At 37.6% G+C, this 21,460-nt stretch overlaps 1 protein-coding gene across 1 annotated transcript in view; it reads left to right on the top strand.

Annotated features, from left to right (window-relative positions):
- The window catches only part of LOC147020379 (uncharacterized), an 88,857-nt gene that overhangs the window by 46,252 nt on the left and 21,145 nt on the right, over positions 1-21,460 (top strand). The window contains exons 7-9 of the mRNA XM_085893784.1: positions 8,136-8,176; positions 9,607-9,764; positions 13,952-14,150. Of these exons, the coding sequence (XP_085749910.1) occupies positions 8,136-8,176; positions 9,607-9,764; positions 13,952-14,150 (398 nt within the window). The remainder of the gene's footprint in view (positions 1-8,135; positions 8,177-9,606; positions 9,765-13,951; positions 14,151-21,460) is intronic.

Genomic DNA, 21,460 nt, shown 5'->3' with positions numbered 1-21,460 from the left:
AAGGCAGCGAGATGTGAGAGGAAGGGAAGGCAGACATGCGGTGGAGCATTGATTACGATTCATACCGTCTCATCGAAATGCTTCTGCAGAGTATAACATTGAAGATGGAAACAAAGTAATGTCTGAAATCCATTTTCTACTTGTCATACTACAAATACTGCCTGGAGACAAACACCACTTGGACACGTCCGTAAATGAAAACAGCCCAGACAGTCCAGTGCATCAAACACCATCCGGGCATAATCACCGCCCGGACATGTCCGGAGATGGAGAGAAAGAGAGAGAGGCATGTGGAATGGTGTTGCACAGTATTAGGAGTGGATTGAGCTTAGATGATATATATATATATATATATATATATATATATATATATATATATATATATATATATATATATATATATATATATATATATATATATATATATATATATATATATATGTATGTACAGAGAGAGAGATAGAGATTTTGAAAGCGAGAGAAATTGAGGGATTCCAGAGAGAATATGTTATGCTTTATGAACAACACACACACACACACACACACACACACACACACACACACACACACACACACACACACACACACACACACACACACACACACACACACACACACACACACACACACACACACACACACATTATTGCTTGGCCGACATTGGCAATTTTTCGGGAATCGGCAGGTTGGAGTCAGTGTGATTCCTGACTCCAGTATGTACTGTATACAACCCAAAAACCTTGAGTAGCTTTCACTGACAAACAATGTTTCATTTATCAATGCTTTTCAGGGAGATGTGCAGAAACATTAATCTTTATAAATAGCTGTGTGTGATGGGTGGAAAACAAATTTCCCTTGCTAATTGAGAAAACGTCAATACAGCGAACAGCTTGGAAATTGTGTGTTATCAAATGGATTTTGCTTTGAAACTCCCAAAGAGAAACCATTTCACCTTTGTGAAGCACTGTACCGAGTCACATGAAATCACCAATTTCTTTAGAAACAGTCACGAGGACAAAGGAAAACTTGATCGCTCGTACGCTGCTGAGGTTAAAAGGTAAACCGTTCAAGATACGGGATGAAACTTTGCCAATATGGTGTCTGTGTAACTAAGCATGAAGGCACACACACACACACAGTCCCTAAATTACAAATCCAAATATACCCATATATGTACCTCTACCTTGCAGCAACTGCCGAATGTACATCCCGATTGGGACACGAGCTGTGCTGCCATCCACTATAGGGTGCTTGGAAAGCGGCTTAAGCACTCAAGCAATCACTCCAATTATATGGGTGGCAAGTGATAGCTATATGTGAATGTCCAAACTATGTCCAAATTAGACAAGTGAACACTCTTAGGAGATAGAACTGCTGATAAATTCAATGCTTGAGCTTAATTTTTGTAATTCAGTTTAGGTGAAGAGACTCTCGAAGTTATCGCTTGTGCGGAAATGAAATAAAGCCACTAATGCTGGAGAGTGTGTGTTTATAAGCAGTGCAATGCACTGAGCAATTTGTGGCTATGATGAACAGGAATTTGATAATATGAGTGAGGAAAGTGAAGAAAAAACTTTAAGCCACAACAGTATGATTTTAAATGTTGTTCGCCCCTTCAATGGCAACTGTGACAATCTTAATTTTAAATACATTTTATCATTGATTCATTGACAGAAATTATATATATTTTAAAGTCTTTTTCAAATAATAATTGATCTTTTCTTTTTTTTTCAGGCCATGTATCCAAGGAAAAGACAAAATCAATCAGAGAGTGCATTTTGAATGTGAAAAGGGCCACTTCTTAAGACCGATGAGCAAAATAAGAAATTGAGACAATAAGGCAAGAAGAGCAAGTTTATCTGTGACTGATTTAAATGCATTTGGAGCACAAAAAAAGAGAAGTTCAGCAGAAATGTGTTATAAACAAATGGATGATAAGAAGACATTAAGGCAGACACAAAATTATCTCCAACATTAGAGAAGGCAGCATTCAGCTCTGCACTGGCAGCCAGCTGTTTGTCAGGCCATGTATTTTACAATATATATACATATATATATATATATATATATATATATATATATATATATATATATATATATATATATATATATATATATATATATATATACATACACATACACTAATAAGTTTGTGTGTGTGTGAAGCCTTTTCTTTGATTTTTATACAATTCCACACCCCTGGACCAATATCCACCACATTTTACAAACCTGCTGGGGTCACCTAGGGTCAGGTCATGGGAACAATTCCCCACTCTCAACCCCCAGCCCCCACGAGAGTGGCCAGCTGTCTTACAATTTCCATCTGAACAGCTGGGCCGATCTCCACCAAATTTTGCATACATGCCTGGTTCCCCAGGGTCAGGCTATGTGATCCAACTCTCTCACCCCCAACAAGGTGTGGATCTCTTGATAAGTGGGTCATCATAGTGGGAGGAGCAGGTGAAAATATAAATAAATGAAAAAACATGCAGGTGAGTGACCCGAGACGATGGGGAAGGACTGTAATTTTGTGCGCCATTGGACATCAAATCCGATACATCAGGAAGAGTCACAGAGCCAAAAGTCTCTTTCAGCATGGAAAGATCAAGGGAAGTACGGTATCAAATATCGTGAATGGACCTTTGGAGAAACCCATCCCCACTCTCTCCAGGATGCGGTTGCAAACGTCAATCATTGACGAACTCTGCACCAGTCATTGGGAGCTCAAGGTGAAGATGAGGAGCCGACCAATGGGCATTGGGATTAACCGTGATGTCATTACGGTAGAAACAATGTCTACCTTATTGAGACCTACGTATAAAGCACGTGCCTTCACTTTTTCCTTCAATTGGTGCGATATTTACCCTGAAGAGTGCAGCACGAAAAGCTTCGGTCACTATTATGTCATGTTTGTTTGTATCCATATTAAAGTTCTGTAGTCGCAAACATCTGTTTATTTATCTTAAACAACGTTACTCACAATGTCAAGTCGAGCAGCTTCATGGCTTGGTTTCGCCTAATGGTGAGGGTCATACAGGTAGGTTATCAGAGAGGTTTCTCCTGGCTTGTCTGCAGCACAAAATGGTCCCAGGCTTCTTCACAAAGTGCATTATCAGTTCTACAATGAAGCACAGCACTACACTGGAGCGGATGTTTATTCCGGATGAGATCGGGCGCTTGAATCACACACGATCCGCACTACGTCGCGTCTGACACAATACCTGGAACGAAGCACGTGGTTTCATGTCGCTGTGTGACACAATCCGCTAATGTAGATACATTGCAGTGATTGAAAAACGTGCAGAGATGGCAGCGCAAAAGAAATATGATCGTAAAATCGACTGGTTAAAGGTGAAACAATTCGGTTCCCTGATCAAAGACTCATCCCAGCATGTACTCAATAAATCGGACTATAAGCTGTCTGACACAGAAAGGTTCGCGTTGGTGCACGGTTTTAACTTCGGCATTCCTGACCAGAATATCAAGAGGGATAAGATTTTTGCCGAGTTTGAACTCTTGTATGCTCAACTATCAACACATCAGGCTGTGTCAAACGAAGCAGAACAATCACTGAGGGCTTGACGATCGGACCTCGCGCATGCGTTGTGTGCAATCCCGAATGACTTCATGGATTTCACATGCAACGGGATGTTCTCTTGGAAATACAACGATGGAGGAGGAATGCTGCCATTCACATCTGTAAACCGGATAAAGGCACCGGAGTGGTATTCATGAATAAGATTGATTACATTGACAAGATGATGGACATTATGAAAGACGAAACTAAATTTAAATATCTGTGTGGTGTAACAGAACATGATCGCATGCCTCAGGTGGAACGTCACATCGTCAAACGACTGTTACAGCTTCTCAAACGTGGAGAACTATCAAAGGAGGTGTACGACAGAATTAAACCTGTTGGAGCACAACGTCCAATAATGTACTGCCTGCCGAAGATTCACAAGGAGGATATCCCTCTCAGACCCATCCTGTCCATGGTGTGATCAGCACAACATGAACTTGCCAAGAGTTGGGGAGAGGTACTGCAACCAGTATTGGATTCACTTTCTCATTTCGTGGTTAAGGATTCCTTCACATCTGCAGAATCAATTAGAGCTAAAACACCGACAAGTGAGGACAACATCATAGCATCCTTTGATATTAAAAGCTTGTTCATGAATGTCCCATTGATGGAGACGATTGAGACATGCGCAGATTTGCTGTATCACACCGATCTGGAACAACCAATAATCTTGGAGCACGTCTTCATTGAATTAATGAACACAGCAACAAGGGAGGTGGAATTCAGTTTTAACAACATGATGTATGTTCAAACGAATGTTGTGGCCATGGGCTCTCCATTAGGCCCAGCTCTTGCAAATATATTTGTAGGCTATCATGAATAGCAGAAACTGACTCGTCCGCAAGGGGTCGATTTCCCCATCGTATACTACCGGTATGTTGATGACATTTTTGCCTTGTTTGAGCCTCAGACGGCATGTGACAATTTCCAGGTATGGCTCCACACTCTCTATCCAGCGCTGAAGTTTAGCACGAAGCTGGAATCGTCAAACACGTTTCCGTTTTTGGACGTGTTGGATGATAGATCCAACCTTGGTTTCACAACATCCGTCTACCAGAAGAAGACTTTCACAGGGCAGTATACTCAGTGGGACTCATACAGCTCCACGAGAAACAAAATTGCCTTGATCAATATCCTGGTTAACAGACCACAGAGGATTTGTTCACCTTGTAATCTTCCTGCTGAAATTGATAAAATCATGAATATACTCGGTGAGAATGGTTATCCTGAGCATATAGTTAAGAGATACATACACAAGTTTCTAAACGCGACAAAAAATCGGAAGATTGGTCCAAGACAAATGTACAGTCTATATCAGGATGCCCTGGAAAGGGCAATCATCACGAAGGTTTGAAGGAAAAATCAAACATATTGTTTCCAACACCTTTCTGGCTGTGCAACCCTGAATAATCTTCACCTCTCGCCATTTGCTGACATCAGTCAACAAGGATGTGCTACCCACCTCACAAACCAGCAATGTGATTTATGAGTTTAGTGCTGATGTGAAGCTCAGTACGTGGGCCGTACAACACTAAGATTGGCTGATCGGATCAAACAACACATCCCCTTGGTGATTCGAAGAAAGATTGTGAGGGTTAGAACACAACCAGTGCGAACAGGTAGAAATATCCAGCAACCACCGGCCACTGTATCTGCTTCATCTGCCATTGCACAGCACCCGGTTGCCAACCCTATCTGCACAGACCAGTACAATGCAGATATGTTCAGGACATTGAGCCGAGGTCGGAGCACGTTTCATTTACGTATGTTGGAAGCAACCTTCATCCTGACCACTGATACAATACTATGTCGTTAAAAGGAATTTGCACGATCTCTGTGTCTCTTTCAGCATGGAAAGATCAAGAGAAGTATGGTAACAAATGGTGAATGGACCTTAGGGGAAACCCATCCCCCCTCTCTCCAGGATGCGTTTGCAAACGTCAATCATCGACGAACTCTGCTCCAGCCAATGGGAGCTCGACGTGAAGATGATGAGCCGACCAATGGGCGTTCGGATTAACCGTGACATCATTACGGTTGAACCAATCAGCGTCTACCTTATTGAGACCTGCATTTTAAGCATGCGCCTTCACTTCCTCCTTCAATTGCTGTGATTTTTACCCTGAAGAGTGCAGCACGAAAAGCTTAGGTCACTATTATGTCATGTTTGTTTGTATCCATATATATATATATATATATATATATATATATATATATATATATATATATATATATATATATATATATATATATTTTAACAGTGGCCTGAATAATTATTCACCCCCTGCCTCCCCCCACTCCCCCTCCAAATTTTTCACATTTTGATACCACCTAAGCTTATTTCATGATGCTTTCAAATCAAACTTAATATGACAGTCTTCACAAACTACTCCAAAGTGATATAGCTAAAAAATGTCGATAAATGTGAATAACTTAGGTCAATAAAGAAAATATGATTATTCTCCCTTGCATAATATTCAAACCGTTTGCCTAATTAACCCTAAATTACTTCAGGAGCAATTTATTTGTGTGAACAGCTATAAAATATGTGTAATTGGTTTCACCTGTATGTAATCACTGATTTTACTTAAAAATTAAGCTCCCCCATGTATATAAGGAGTTTTTAGGTGCAGCTCATTTGGTCAACCAACAAGGCAAACATGAAAACCAAGTTGCTGTCCAAAGCAGTCATACATAATGTGGTGGAGAAGCATCGTTCAGGAGAGGGTTATGAGAAGATATCAATCACTCATTATCCCTTTGAATATGATGAAATCTATCATTAATAAGAGGAAGACTTATCATACCACAGAGACTCCACCAAGATCAGGTCGCCCATCCAAACTCAGCAACCGGGTTATATAATCAACTAGCAGGGATACCCGTTCTCCGCACGGGAATCCTGTGGATGAAGGTGGATCTTAGGGAGTATATGTCAGAGTTAATTGTGAAATTGTAGAGGCTGCCACCGTTATTTTCTTTTTCATCACCACTATAATATTATATTTTCCCCGCCATGTTTTATATGCAGAAGACTCTAGTTCAAAAATGTTAAGATTTATTGCCACATCAGATAAAAAAACTGTAATGCCTCAACAATGTGAGGCTGGTTTCATGTCATCATTTGTGACTTAATTTATGTCGGGCATAACCCAGCCTGGCCCAGCGTTTTTGATTTATTTACGTCTGTTATCCTGATAACGTCAAAATTATAACCGTTCTTGAAGTAAGAATTGGGAGTCGTGTATTATGAAACGGCATACCTCTGAACGCCTCTGTCACTGTTGCCGTGCGTGTGCAGTTCGAGAATTCAAATTTGTTCGCTTTCACAGTGGCATAATGTTTTGGGTTTCAAAGCTGTTATAACAGGAGGAGAATGTGTATGTTTAAAAAGTCAACGAATACGAACATTTTGTATTTCAAAAAACCCGAGCGTTTTTAACCATGAAGCCTTTTGTTACGATTAATATGCCGGAGCACTATTCGAAAGCCATTTTTTTAATGGAAGTTATATTTATATATATATATATATATATATATATATATATATATATATATATATATATATATATATATATATATATATATATATATTCATTTTTATGGAAAGCCACTTAGCGCATCCTGGAGCTGAATGTTAGGTCTATATGTGTGTAAAGTTTCATCAAGATTGGTTCACTGGTCTAGGAGCTTATTGGTTACAAACAAACAGATAGACAGACTGACAGACAGACAGAAGGACTGCCATTTATATAGTAGATAAATATCTTCAATAAATATTATGGTCGGATGGTCATGAAAATTCACACTAATCGTCTGGAATACATTGTACACAAACAATCGAGCCAGATTTTCGATTTAGATCTTTGTTCACCCACAGCACCCCCTCAAACTTTGGGGATTTCCGATTTCAAACCGCATTTTTGGTACTTTTCATTCAAATGGATACCGAGTAGTTATCAGGAGATGGAACTGGATGACATTTGATATGCATAATCTTAACGTGATTCCCTATCCGCTATATGACATCCATTTTGCTCTATATCTTATAGTTTCCATGCTCGGCCACCCATCGCCACCTACCGGCTTGTTTATCTGTCTATCTATTTTTATGTTTATGAACAGGATATCTCAAAAAATTGTTGACGGATCTGGACGAAATGTGGTGTACATTTTGGATGTGTGATGAGGACAAATTAATTCGAGTTTGGTGAGGCTCCAGATCCCAATATGATCATTTTTGAAGTGATTCTTCATCATCGAGAGATGGGGCCAAAAACGATATTATATGGCGCAACATCTCAAAAAGTTGTGGATGGATGCGGATGAGTTGGTGTAGTGACAAGAACAAGCTGATTAGATTTTGGTTCAGGTCCGGATCCAGATTTGGCCTATCAGTGGGGTACAAAACGTAAACTGTTCAGCCTGACAATGGTATGCACTCTGCCGAGTGCAATTCTAGTTGTTAAGAAGATCTCTCTTCAAAGACGTTTTGTTTCCAAATACATTTTCAAGTTCTCATGATCTTTGCTGTACCTCTTGTGTGCTGCAGACGATTCAACATGAGAGTGTTTTTCCTCCTGCTCTTGATAGGTGAGTTTTTCTTCTTCCATTTGTTTTAGATATATATATTGATGATGAACCAGGCTGTTTGAAGTATAAATAGTCATGCAAATGTGACAGTTTATTTTCCTAATTTCTTCTCTGTGTGAGCACGAAAGACAAAATAAAATCCAGAAAATAAATGTCAATTTTGGCTCAAATCCTGAAAGATTGGTTTACTTACCAAATCCAAAGCTTATCGAAAACATCCTGAAAAAGATCCCAATCTGCAATGCCCACCCGTTTTGGACTCAAACAAGAGGATTGTAATTAAATATGCAAATCCTGTGCATATTGAAAGTCAACTGGATGAAATCTTATGATTTTATGACCTTCACTTTTGACCTTATCACCCAATTTTTAAATCGTCTTCTCTGTGCTCTCATAATAAAGGTTTGTTGAAACTTTGACGACAAAGCTCAAATGATTTTTATCCGCCCGATATATATATATATATATATATATATATATATATATATATATATATATATATATATATATATATATATATATATATATATATATATATATATATATATATATATATATATATATTTTTTTATATATCGGGTCGTATTATGTGATACCGGTCATCCGTCCGTCTGTCCGTCTGTCTCTGTCTGTCTGTCTGTCTCTCCGTCCATCCGTTCCTGTCCTCACTGTAACTCCCAAAGTTTTCAACTTTCACGTTTCACAGTACAGACTGTGGAGACGGTGTGTCGCGACATATGTTCTACATCTAAAGTGGTTCCCATGGCAACCAGGATGCTGTTTTCCATGTAGTAGCACAATTCTGTTTCTACCTTCTTGTTCGGGTGTATATTGTGCTCACTTGAGCTCTTGTTAAAAAAGTTATGGTCTGGAAAGCCATATAGACAGACAGACACACCCATGCACAAATAAGTGATTACAAAACACCATCTCCTGATGCGTGAATGAATGTACGAGCTAATTTATATGAACAAATCTGTGCTAATGTCGTAGCTGTGGCTGGCAGGATAGCATGGAGGTACACACACTTGACTCAAAGTTGTCGAGTCTGTGTTTCAATCCTGACCCAGCTATAAACTACCACCCAGCATAACCCTTCACAAGAAACTGCTTTGACAGCACCGACACTGTGTAACAGAGTATGGTACATCAGTATGAGAGTGTATCATGCATTGAATCTTTAAACAAAAGGATTTCAGGACATCATGAATAAATTAACAAACTCTCACTTAATAACACCGTCATACCATAGCTTGATGGTATCTCAAGTCAAGAAGTAAAACCAGGAACACAATCTGGTTCTTTTTCTCAAGTAAAGTTTGTTTTGCCTCACCATTGGTGAGTGCATGAGTTCAGCATGATGAAAGTGTTTAATTTTTATCTTGATTTATTTTCATTCTTCCTTGTATGTCATTGTAATTCCATGGAAGGTGCAGTAAGAGAAAAGACCGATGGTTGGGCAAAGGATCAGAAAAAAAGTGAACGAAGAGGGGTGGTAGGTGGTACGACAGCATTACCTTGCCATGCTCGACCAGAAGGACAACACGATATGGACTTCGAGTGGACGTTCAGAAATGAAACAAATGTGGTGAGATTAAACAGGAATTTACCAAACGACCCAAATAGAACAAAATGAACAAAGTACAATAATCATGCCTGATGTGTTTCATCACTGAAACATTGTAAACTATCAATGATTTACAAGCACATCTTGATGTAAAAGCAAGACAAGTTAAAAGTGTTGGGGTCATCTATTTATTCTGTGTGATGCAAGGGAAGGGTGAGTGTTGGTTAGGAGACAGAAAGAAGGGGAAGGGAATTTGAGAGGAGGGTGAGAAAAGGGAGTTGGGATGGAGACCAGAAGGAATGTGTGTGTGCGTGCATGCGTGCATGTGTGTGTGCTTTTGAATTTCATATTTTGATTGTCCATTTTCCAAACTTGTTTGTAAAATTGCATAGAATGCCTTGTTCTTAAGTCCCTTTAAATCTGTTGTTGTTCACAAAGAGTGAGTGAGTCAGTTGAGAAACTACAGTGCCTATAGAAAGTCAACACCCCCTTTCAAAAAATTCAACCTTTGTTACCCAAAATTCACCCAAAATTGACAGCCAGGAATTAAATTGCATTAAATCAGACTTTTCCCACTTTTAGTTACACATCGTAACCAACAACTTCCAAGTGAAAAACAAATTCTACAAATTGCAGAAAATTCATCAAAAATGCAAAAGTAGAGTAGCTTGGTTGGATAAGTGTCCACCTCCCTGAGTTAAACTTGGTGGAAGCACCTTTGACAACAATTACAGCTGTGAGTCTATTGGGATAGGTCTCAACCAACTTTGCATACCTGGATTGAGCAATATTTGTCCATTTATCTGTACAATACTGTTCAATTTCAGTAAAGTTGCATGGAGAGCAATCTTCAAGTCATGCCACAGATTTTCGATTATATTAAGGTTGGGGCTTTGACTGGGCTACTCAAGGACATTTATCTTTTTGTTCCTTCAACACTTCAGTGTCGTTTTTTCTGTGTGCTTCGGGTTGTCAAAATGCTGAAAGGTGAACTTCTGTCCCAATTTCAGCTTTCATGCTGAGGGCAGCAGGTTGTCCTTGCAGAATGTTCTGTATTTTGCTCCATCCATTTTCCCTTCTATCCTGACAAGTGCCCCAGTCCCTGCTGATGAGAAACATCCCCAGAACATGATGCCACCACCACCATGCTTCACAGTAGGGATGGTGTTCTTTGGGCAATGTGCTGTGTTGGACTTGCGTCAAACGTAACATTTTGCATTTAGCCTAAAAGTTCCATCTTGGTTTCGGCGGACCACAAAACCTTTTGCCCCATGGCTTCAGAATATAGAGAGTGGTTTTTTGCCTACCTCAAATAGGACTCATGGTGAGCTTTTTTGAGTGACGGCTTCCTTCTTGGTACACTACTGTACAGGCCAGCTGTGTGGAGTGCTTGGGTTATTATGAGATGCACACAGTGACCAGTTTTTGCCATAAAGGCCTGTAGCTCTTTCAAAGGTGTCATTGGCCAATTGGTGGCCTATCTGATCAGTCTCCTCCTGACTTGGTCATCCAGTTTGGAGGTCAGCTTGATCGAGGCATGGTCTTAGTGGTTTCATATGCCTTCCACTTCTTAATGATTTTCTTGACTGTGCTCCAAGGGTTATTCAAGGCCTTTGAAATATTTTTGTACCCATCCCTTGATCTATGTCTTTCCACAACTTTATCCTGGAGATCTTTTGAAAGCTCCTTGGTGTTCATGGTTGAGGCCTTGCTGTGAAATGCACTACCCAGCAGAGGAAACTGACAGAACAGCTGATTTAATTCTGAAATAATTAGAATCACTACAATTTAACACAGGTGGAAGCCAATTAGGTTGGTGTGCGATTTTGAAGGTGATTGGTTACACCTGAGATAATTTACAATTGCTATTATAATGGGGGTGGACACTTATTCAATCAATATATTATAATATTGTATTTTTAATATTGTTTTCTGAAATTTGTAGAATTTGTTTTACATTTGGAAGTTGTGTACGCATTGTTACAATGTGTAAGTAAATGTGGAAAAAGTCTAATTTAATCCATTTAATTCCATGCTATAAGGCAACAAAAGGTGAAAATCTTGAAAGGAAGTGTAGACTTTCTATAGGAATGGTGTGTGTTTATGTATATGTATATGTGTATGTAGATATATACGAGGTGTGTTCAAAAAGTATCCAACCTTACTTTTTCGTGCGTAAACAAATTAAGCGAGGGAGGCATAGTTTGGTGCACGTATGTAGGCGAACCTAATTCATATACGTGAATATTTTCCCACCTGCAGAAGCTGTCAGTCGCTGACAGATCACCGGTGAGTGAGGAAGTGTAAGTGAGCGCCGTCGGATTTTCGTTTTTGACAAAATGATTGATCACTGTGGTCTCATCGCCAGTGATCACTGTGTTGAAGAAGTTGGGATCGCTGTTCACAGTCTCCAGCATGTCCTGTGCGATCTCCAAACGGAGTTGCTTCTGCTCGATCGTGAGCAGCTTTGGCACGAACTTTGCTGAGATTCTTCTTCAGCTCAAATCCTCAGTCACAATGGAATGAACGGATCCAATGCTGATGCCCGCCTCGTCTGCAAGTTCTCTGATCGTGATTTGATGATCCTGCATCAGCAGGGTCCTCACTTGGTCAATGACGATCTCATTTTGGGATGTCGAGGGCCTACCAGAACGTACTTCACTTTCCACTGATGTGCGACCATCTTTGAAGCGGTTGTACCACTCTTTTATCTGTGTGGTGCCCATTGCTTCGTTCCTGAAGGCCTGTTGAATCTTGCGGATCATTTCCACTTGGGAATCGCCAAGCTTTACACAAAATTTGATGCAGTAGCGTTGTTCAAGTTTTTTTTTTTCCATCATTTAGTCAAAAACGAAAATCCGATGGCGCTCACTTACACTTCCTCACTCATCAGCGGTCTGTCGGCGACTGACAGCTTCTGCAGGTGGGAAAATATTCACGCATACAAATTAGGATCGCCTACATACGTGCACCAAACCACGCCTGCCAAGCTTCATTTGTTTACGCAAGCAAAGTTAAGTTTGGATACTTTTTGAACACACCTCGTATGATGCAAACACAAAATGATGCAAATGGGGGAAAATTACCTTGTCATGAGTAAATACCAGTGGCAATTCCATGTCATGTAACATGTATCTTTCAGACCTTAACCCCCAGCCCCAAGGCCTCAATTCCCCCACACTAACCCCAGTTCCTCAACTACTTTCCCCCCAAACCACAAATCCTCAACATTCCCTTCCACCCCCAAGTCCTCTACCTCCATATCCCACCCCACCTCAACCCTAAGGCTTCAATCCCTTTCCCACTCCAAATCTTCAAACTCCCTCCCCACCACAAGATGTCAACCTCCCCAACTCCACACTATCTCACCCCCCCCCAAAAAAAAAATGTTAATCTCCCTCTCCCAATTCTGTCCATCTCTATTCTCCACCTCCACCCCAACACTGTTTTCCCATCCCCTTTTTCTTCCTGTTCTTCAAATCGATAGGGTATTCATGCATCATCATATATTATTTCCTCATTACCTCATTGAAATAGTGGAATATTTAATTATTTTGCCTCCCCTATCCACCTTAATATGCCATTACCAACTTCATGGAAACCGAATGCAACAACAGCACGATTCCTCCATGTGATTGTTTATTACAGTCGAAACATTCAATCAATAATTTCACAAGATTCGTGGAAATTCGCATAAATTCTGTGGAATTGCTACTCTCAAGTGATTGTGGGTAACCTGGTGTTCATAAGTGATCCTCAATTAAATTTCTTCCTCGTAATGGATAAATGCACAACGTTAGCATTAAATAATGATGGCACAGCGTTTAACTCATAATCTCGCGGAATTCACCATCTCGTGATTTATAAGTAAAAGCAGCAAATATGTAAGCTAAATGAAATGAAAAAAATAAATAGAGAACCGGAACTCCTCAGGAAAACTGAATGAAGGAGAGAAAGCTGAGAGAAAGCAGTGTTTGTGGAGTGTGCGAGGAGAAGGAAGTCAAGAAGAAATTGGGATATGAGGAGCGTGTTTATGGGTTTGGATGGGAGTGGCTTGCATGTGGAATACTTGTGGAGGGTGGAGGTGGGGGTGACAATGAAGTTTAAAAATCCTCTACTTTATGGAATTGGCTGAAAGTGCCTGAGTCAAACTATTGTGGAACTAGTGATGTAAAGGCTGACTGTACTTGGCTGCTGTGATCCCACAGATTATAGATTATACAAATCATATTGATAATGAGGGATACGAGCGAGTGAAGTTCATTGGAGATTTGACGAAGGGAAATGCATCCATTACAATTGAGGATCTTCGTCTCAACGATTCAGGGGTGTACAAGTGTGAATGGACCTACTATTCTCAGGGTAGTTTTCATGATGATTACACCTTGGTGAATCTTACAATCACAGGTAAACCTTTCCTTGTTTGTTTTGCAATCGACAATTATTTTATCATTTTTTGCAAGATTTGTGAAAATGTGGATTGGTGAAGGTGATGATAATCATAATCTTAAATTGATGAAAGTTATGATTCATTCAGTAAGACATAACAAAAGGAGGTTATAGGAAATAGTCCTAGAATTCCATTCACTCCTGTGACACTGCATTGATTTACCCATCAACTTTAGCTGGTCATAGCCTCAGTTGGATTGGCAACAGCTCCCACTTTTTGCTGTGCTGGAGTGTCATGTTGATCGTTCGTAGCAAATGGCACATGAGTGCTATTGAGTTTCATGTGACCTTTTCCTGCTCACATGACAGATGACGAGGATCCTCCACAAGCACCTGGTCCAATGTGGCAATTCTGCAGAAAATACTAATAACATGAATGTGAATTGCTCCACAATACATGTCCCCTTCCAGTCCCAATGAATGTTCGGGATACAAAAACTTGTTTGCGTTTAACGCACGCTCGAGCTGATACCAGAACCAAAATGAAGAAGAAACTACCGCGCAGTATTTGGGTCGATTCAGCAAAATAAAAGGAAAAGCAATTTTCATTGACTGATATCTTTTGGAGACGAGAAACAAATAAAGACGTGGATAACAAACTGAAGATAAAAAAATTAGTTTGCTTTCATGCATACTCGAGCCAATGTCGGAACGCTAATGAAGAAGAAGAACATTTCTAACCCATCATCTTTTGTTTGTTTCTAGGCTTTGCCTATTTCACATAAAAAATAACCCGATGTACATACATGAAGCAAAAACATGCGTACGGCTTATTTGCATATATAATTAATACATTGTGGTGATATACCTGGAATAGTTCCAGTTGCACTGAGCCATGGACTAACTTCCAGGCCTTAGGCCTGAGACCTGCCAATCTGTGCTACTTCATGCAATGACAGGGCATGATTTTATGAGGGTGGAGTCAGGCCAGCTGGCCAGTCAAAGGTTATAATGCAGTGGGGTGGGGTCAGGGCCTCATCTTCTTTTACACAACGGAAAGCATAACAAGGGATTTAATATTTTAAAAAACATCACAGGTACCCCTCCACCCCCACCTCCCCCTGGTGATGTGCTATGGATTTACCTTTCTCACTCATAGAACTTGCACATGCAGGAGTTTGAATGGAAAATCTTGTCATATTTTCCTGGTATCATGCCATGGATTTGGCTGAAATATGTTGACGCCATTGGTAATTCTTGACAAATCACATTGGTAAGTTGACGACAAATCACAACTGCATGAGTTATGTACATTCATCGATGATATCGATTCCAACATCGAGTTCACGCAGAAAGGATGTGAAGACAATAAGTTAGCCGTTTAGACTCTGCAGTACAAGTCATAAAAGGAGGCTCCTTGATTCTGTGTTTATTGAATGTGAACCCAAACAAACCACGACCTAAAGTTTGATTCTCACCACCCATTAATTCACAAGCTCTCAGTGATTTGGATCCTTGTCAATTGAGTAGATTTGTTAGTCTGGTTTGTTTGTAATCCTGAGTTTGTAAGTCCTGAGTCTAGTTTGTTTGTAATCCAAGGAACTTTGGAAAGTGGAAAAGAAAAAAAAAGCATCAGACAAGTGCTCCAAAAATGTGGTTTCCTCCATATGAGCTTTACTAAGAGTTGAACTGCCTAAAAAGGTATGCCAGGCCAAAAAAAAACAAAACAACTTTCATCACCATATCTGATGTTGCGGGTCTATTGGAAAGGGTAAAATGATCTTCCTCAAGGCTTGGGATTTTCACTGCCTTCAAGGCTGAAAATACCCCGAGGCAACAAGTTATGCACTTGGGGGATAAGCCCTCCCACCTCCTAAATCCATAATGAAAAGAAATGTGGTGTGTGGTGCAAGAGATGATCATGTGGACTGCAAAGATTACTATATCGGGGAAATCCAATGGTCCCTGAAACCTCAGATGAATCAGCATTGTAGGCCGAGCCCCGCAGACGTATTCTCGACTCGGGAGTGTATTCTCATATGCAAACCATCAACCATACCTTCAGCACCAAGAAAGTAGTTATGTTGGATGGAGAAATAAGTAGTTTGAGGGTGGGGTGCGGAATCTATTTCGGAGAGAATGGAGGCTCCCTTACACAAGGATAAAAGATGTCCCCCATCAATTGTGAATGAGACGTATTTTTGATCTGTGTTAGGAATGGCAGAAATATCTCAAGACGTCTTTGAATGTTCAGTTATAAATAGATGTGTGTCATAGTGAGCGCAGTTGTGAAGAAAGACAGGAATAACGTTTGGGGGCTTGTAATTAAGATTACAATGGGAATGAGCTGGACCTCTATATTTTTCAGCAAGATGACAATGATCCCAACTTTGACCTCTCCCTCAATTTTCTCCTCACAAATATGAAAGATACTGTTCTTTCTAAATTCCTTCTTCTCTCCCTTTGTTAATGACATTGGTTTAGAGGTTTCAACCATTATTTCTCTTCATCTTATACAGTCTTTTTCCAATCGTCTTACAAACTCCTCTGAGGCATCTTCTCCTCTATAAAGTTCAAACTTGTTGTATTCATCACCAACAGATGATTTGATATAATAACAGAAACCACAAGGAGTATGTTTTTGATATTTATTTGTGTATGATTTATTTGGATTTGGAGAAACCGTATCTATCTTTTCAAGGATACTTTCAAAATCAGCATATATCACAAACGGATGTTTTATAGATTTGTTAAAATCTTTGAATGATATGTTTGAACCTGCTTTTGGTAAATTGATTACGGTTGATTTCTGATTACCACAACATTTTGAATGTTGATTTAATCGTTATTTTCTATGAAAGGAGTTGAGACATCTCTTCCAAGGATACGTCTTACATTTTTTCTTGTATCCTTGTGATTTGGTTAATCTTGATAATTTTTTGATGAAAGCATTATGTGATTTTTTTCCTTTGAAGTAAAGTAGAGAAGGTCAATGTGTGTTTCATCATTTTCATAGTTGTTTTAAATTTTTAATATCTGAACTTTGTTTGTATCCATTCATCCATATGCATTAACAGATAGATTATTCATTTTCTCAAATATAGGAATATCTCTCAATGACATTGGAAACTTTAAATCTTTAACATTTGATGTATTCTTGTATTTCTTATAATGTTCAACCCTTTCAGGTTTCCATTGTGTAGGATGTAAGTGAGCAAGAACAGACCATAGAAAATATTTGTTATCTTTGTTTTGAATATTAACAACCGCTTTCTTAAGTTTTATCTCTTTTGGTAAAGCAATATATGAAGAAGCTTGAAGAGTATCTGATTTTAAGATCTGTATATCTCAAGAGATTATTTTTGTAATCGTAAATCCACTACCTACTGCAGTGTTATCAACATCTTGTTCTTGTCTCTGGAGTTGATCGTAAACATCACATCTTACAAAATCTTGAAATGATGAGATAAAGTGAGGGTTTGTCCTCATATAGGGAGTAGTTTCATCACCATCTCTTACCATATTCAATTTTACTCCCATATAAAACTTAAAAGTTTAATTTCACTTGATGTGTGTTTAATTTTAGTTTCAATATTTTGTTTAACCATATCAACAGCTTCAATGACTGAAGATGGTCCAGGGTCTTGAAAGCGAAACAATCTTATTTTTATATGTCCTTTAAATGCCCCATGAGTGTTTTCAATGAAGAATTTAGTGGCACTTTCCCTTTCTTCATTGTTCTTGTGTTTGCGTGATTGAAGGTGTTTATTATAAAAAAATTTTTTAAAGAATATCATTATCACATCAATCACAATGTTTTGTTTTATTGGTCAAGTGGAGATATTTGTCTGAAAGGATTGAATGTGTGTTTGTTGGTTTGAAGGTGTTTTTTTTTATAACATTTATATTCATGATTACAAACATCGCAGTACGTTGTATTCACCATATTTATATTATAAAACCTTGCTTAAAATAAAATTTTCTTGATGAAAAATCCGTTTAATGTATAAGTGAATCTGTGCTTGAAACCATTTTATCCTCCAACTTTTTTCACTTAATAAATACAATGTATCAAGACACAAAAGACAAGTTTCAATCAATCTCTTCATTTGTAAAAGAGACTGAGAAATATGTCAAGGATGTAAAATTGAACAAAGATAAATATAACAACTGTTGGATAAAAATAATTATGGTGAATAATGTGAGTTCTTCAATTTCCTTCAGTGGAGGGGCTTTTAGTATATCTGGAAGATTACTTTATAAATATGAATAGTTTACTCGATTTTGAGCCTCTTGATTTTCCTGATTCTCCACATGACAAATATTAAAGTAGCTCTTACAAAAGTTTCTCATCTCCTTCTGGAAATATATTCAAAACTAGAAAAGCAATGAAACAAGAAAAAGTATCAAAAAAGAAAAACCTCATGGATGAAGCTTCAGAAAGAAAAGATAAGACCATCTGTAATATGCAAGGAGAAATTTGTAATTTTTCAACAACCCGAAAGATGTAAATCCTGATGAAATAAAGGATGGTAATATATCAGGTGAAATGACATTTCGTTCAATAGGAGTTGAGGACCATTATAAAATTAACTTTAATATAAAAAATGTAGTAGTTGAATCTGTTAATGAAAAAAAGTATATAGATATAGATGGTAATGTTTTTTTTAACTAATTAAATATGAGTCATTATTCAACTGAAGACTTTGAAGATTATGAGAGTGATGATAGTATCTCTGTTGGAACAGAAGACAGTTATGAGACCGAGAGTTTGTGTTCAAACGATAGTTGTGAAAGTAGTTTTATAGATGATTGTGAAAGTACCGAAGATTATACCGAAGATGAATTTCATTTGAAGTAAAGTTTTACTTTATAAATATGAATAGTTTACTCGATTTTGAGCCTCTTGATTTTCCTGATTCTCCACATGACAAATATGAAAATTGTCCTGTGTGTGAAAGACGGGGATTAAACAGAGTCAAAAGCCTATAAACAATGCATATTCTTTTGATTATCTTCTAATTAATGAAAATAAAAAATACAAAAAGGAATTTAATTCTTTGAGATTTACACCAAAAATGAATTACTTTACAAGATTGATTTGAGAAATTAATGTAAAGTATGAGGGTGATAATACACCTTTTCTTGCAAGAGAATAGACTGAACAAATGACGACCATGTTTCGTGGATTGACGATTTATATTATTAACTAATGCCATTTTCAGGGAAATATCAACACAAGATATGGAATAAATAAAATAATGGATTATCTTGAAATTAAACCTGAATATAGGATAAAACATAGAGTTTCTAAAAAAGCCAATAAAAAAAATAAATAACCTGTTTTCCAAATATATAAATGAATGAATTTTTACCAATTTGGGAAAATTAGACAAAATTTAACAACCATAAAAATCTTCCAAATTCATTAAGATGTCTCATAGTTGGTTCAAGCGGATGTGGAAAAACCTGCTTACTTTTAAAGATGCTCCTCACTCCCAACTTTTTAGATTATGATAATTTAATAATTTTCACAAAGTCGAGTTTTCAACCTTAGTATCAACGACTCTCATAAGGTTTTAATGCTGGTCTTCAAAAAGAAGATATAATCAGTTTATATAAACTTCAAAACAAATTAAATGATTACAACATTGGAGAAATAATACAAATATTTTGTGATACACAGAGATACAAAAAGAAATCAAAGCTGATAACTTGTATTCTTCATGATAATACGGATGATATACCTTCTGCCCAATATTTGGATAAATTAAAAAAGAACCTCGTTATCTTTGATGATTGTGTTAATGAGAGAAACCAAATGGTAATGGATAGCTACTACACAAGAGGAAGACATTCTTCTTGTAATTGTACTAATCTTAGTCAATCATAATTTCAACTCCCTCATCGCTCAATAAGAAACAATGCTTATACATTTATTTTATTCAAGTTAAATTCAATAGATATAAACAATTTTTGGAGAGACAATTGTTCTACATTATGTAGTAAAAAGGAATTTGAGGATTATATGAAGCAGACGACAGAAAAATATAAATATATTGTTGTGAAACAAGATGAGATATTAAAAGATATATTTTTTATTTTATAAACAATTACATGTATAAATGACAACTATTATTATAAATCTTGTGGGTAAATCTGCTTCTGGAAAAACCTTTCATAAATCAAGGTTCTTGAACAGTACAAATGAAAATATTGTAAAAAAAAAATTTTAAACACCATGTGATTCGTAATGTATCTACAACAACCAGAGCAATGCGACCAGGAGAAGTGGAAGGTGAAGATTATTACTGTATTTCAGTTGAGGAACATATGCGATTGATGAATGAATGCCAAATATTTGAGGAGGTTTCTCTTGGTACAACAAAATATTCACATTGTAAGAGTGAGTTAAAAGAAACTAAAATCTGGTGGTCTTGGGATATTAGAAACTAATCCAGAAGGAATGAGACAAATTATGGAACATCTGAGTGGTAATGGGGTTAAGATTTTATAATTCGGTTTTGATGTTGATGAAGAAACTCAACCCAAACATATGAATAGCAGAGATATTCGTGAATAGTATTAGTGAAGAAGAAATTACAACTCGTATTAATGTTAATAAAGAATTTGATGAAATATTTAAAGAAAAGGATTTATTTGAACACATCTACTTTAACATGAAGAAAAGGAAAACTTCCCTGTTGACCTTTATAATTCAGTGATTGATATTTTGCAATAAATATATGTATGCGAAAGAAAGAGCAAGAAGATTTAAGGAGCATCAAGAGTTGGTTTCAAATGTTGTAAAATAACAGGAAGACAGAAAGAAGAAACGCAGACAGAAACTAACGGGTGAAAAAGCATTTGAAAGAAAACAAGATAAATTTTTCAAAACACTTTTAAAAACTTCCCAAGAAAAAATTATATATGCTTTCACAGTTCCCACAATAGAATATACTTCTAAAAAACTTCAAATGTTAAAAGATTTCAGTCAAATGACTGAGGAAGAATTAGAGCATATTGCAGAATTAGAATATGATAATGAAGGATTATTTCAACAACTGAAAGAGATTAGTCAACCCCCTGATTATATTGTGAAGGCTCTTCAAAACAATGAATATTCAGCGGATTCAAAAACCAAAGCAGGACTCATTCCATCAGAACAACCAGCAATATTTCATCTTGTTCAATAAACGGTATTGATATTTAATTATGAATTAAGGTTCTTGAGTTTTGCTCAACCCCCTATAAAACTAACTCTGAGATTAATGTTTCTTCTCACAAAAGAGGGAAAACAAGGTTCAACTCTGAGGGATGAATCAAAG

This window comes from Eptatretus burgeri, chromosome 9, assembly GCF_056783735.1.
Source record: "Eptatretus burgeri isolate ZD-2024b chromosome 9, Ebu_testis_v1, whole genome shotgun sequence".
Classification (NCBI taxonomy): Eukaryota; Metazoa; Chordata; class Myxini; order Myxiniformes; family Myxinidae; genus Eptatretus; species Eptatretus burgeri.
This window is presented reverse-complemented; position numbering and strand designations above follow the sequence as displayed.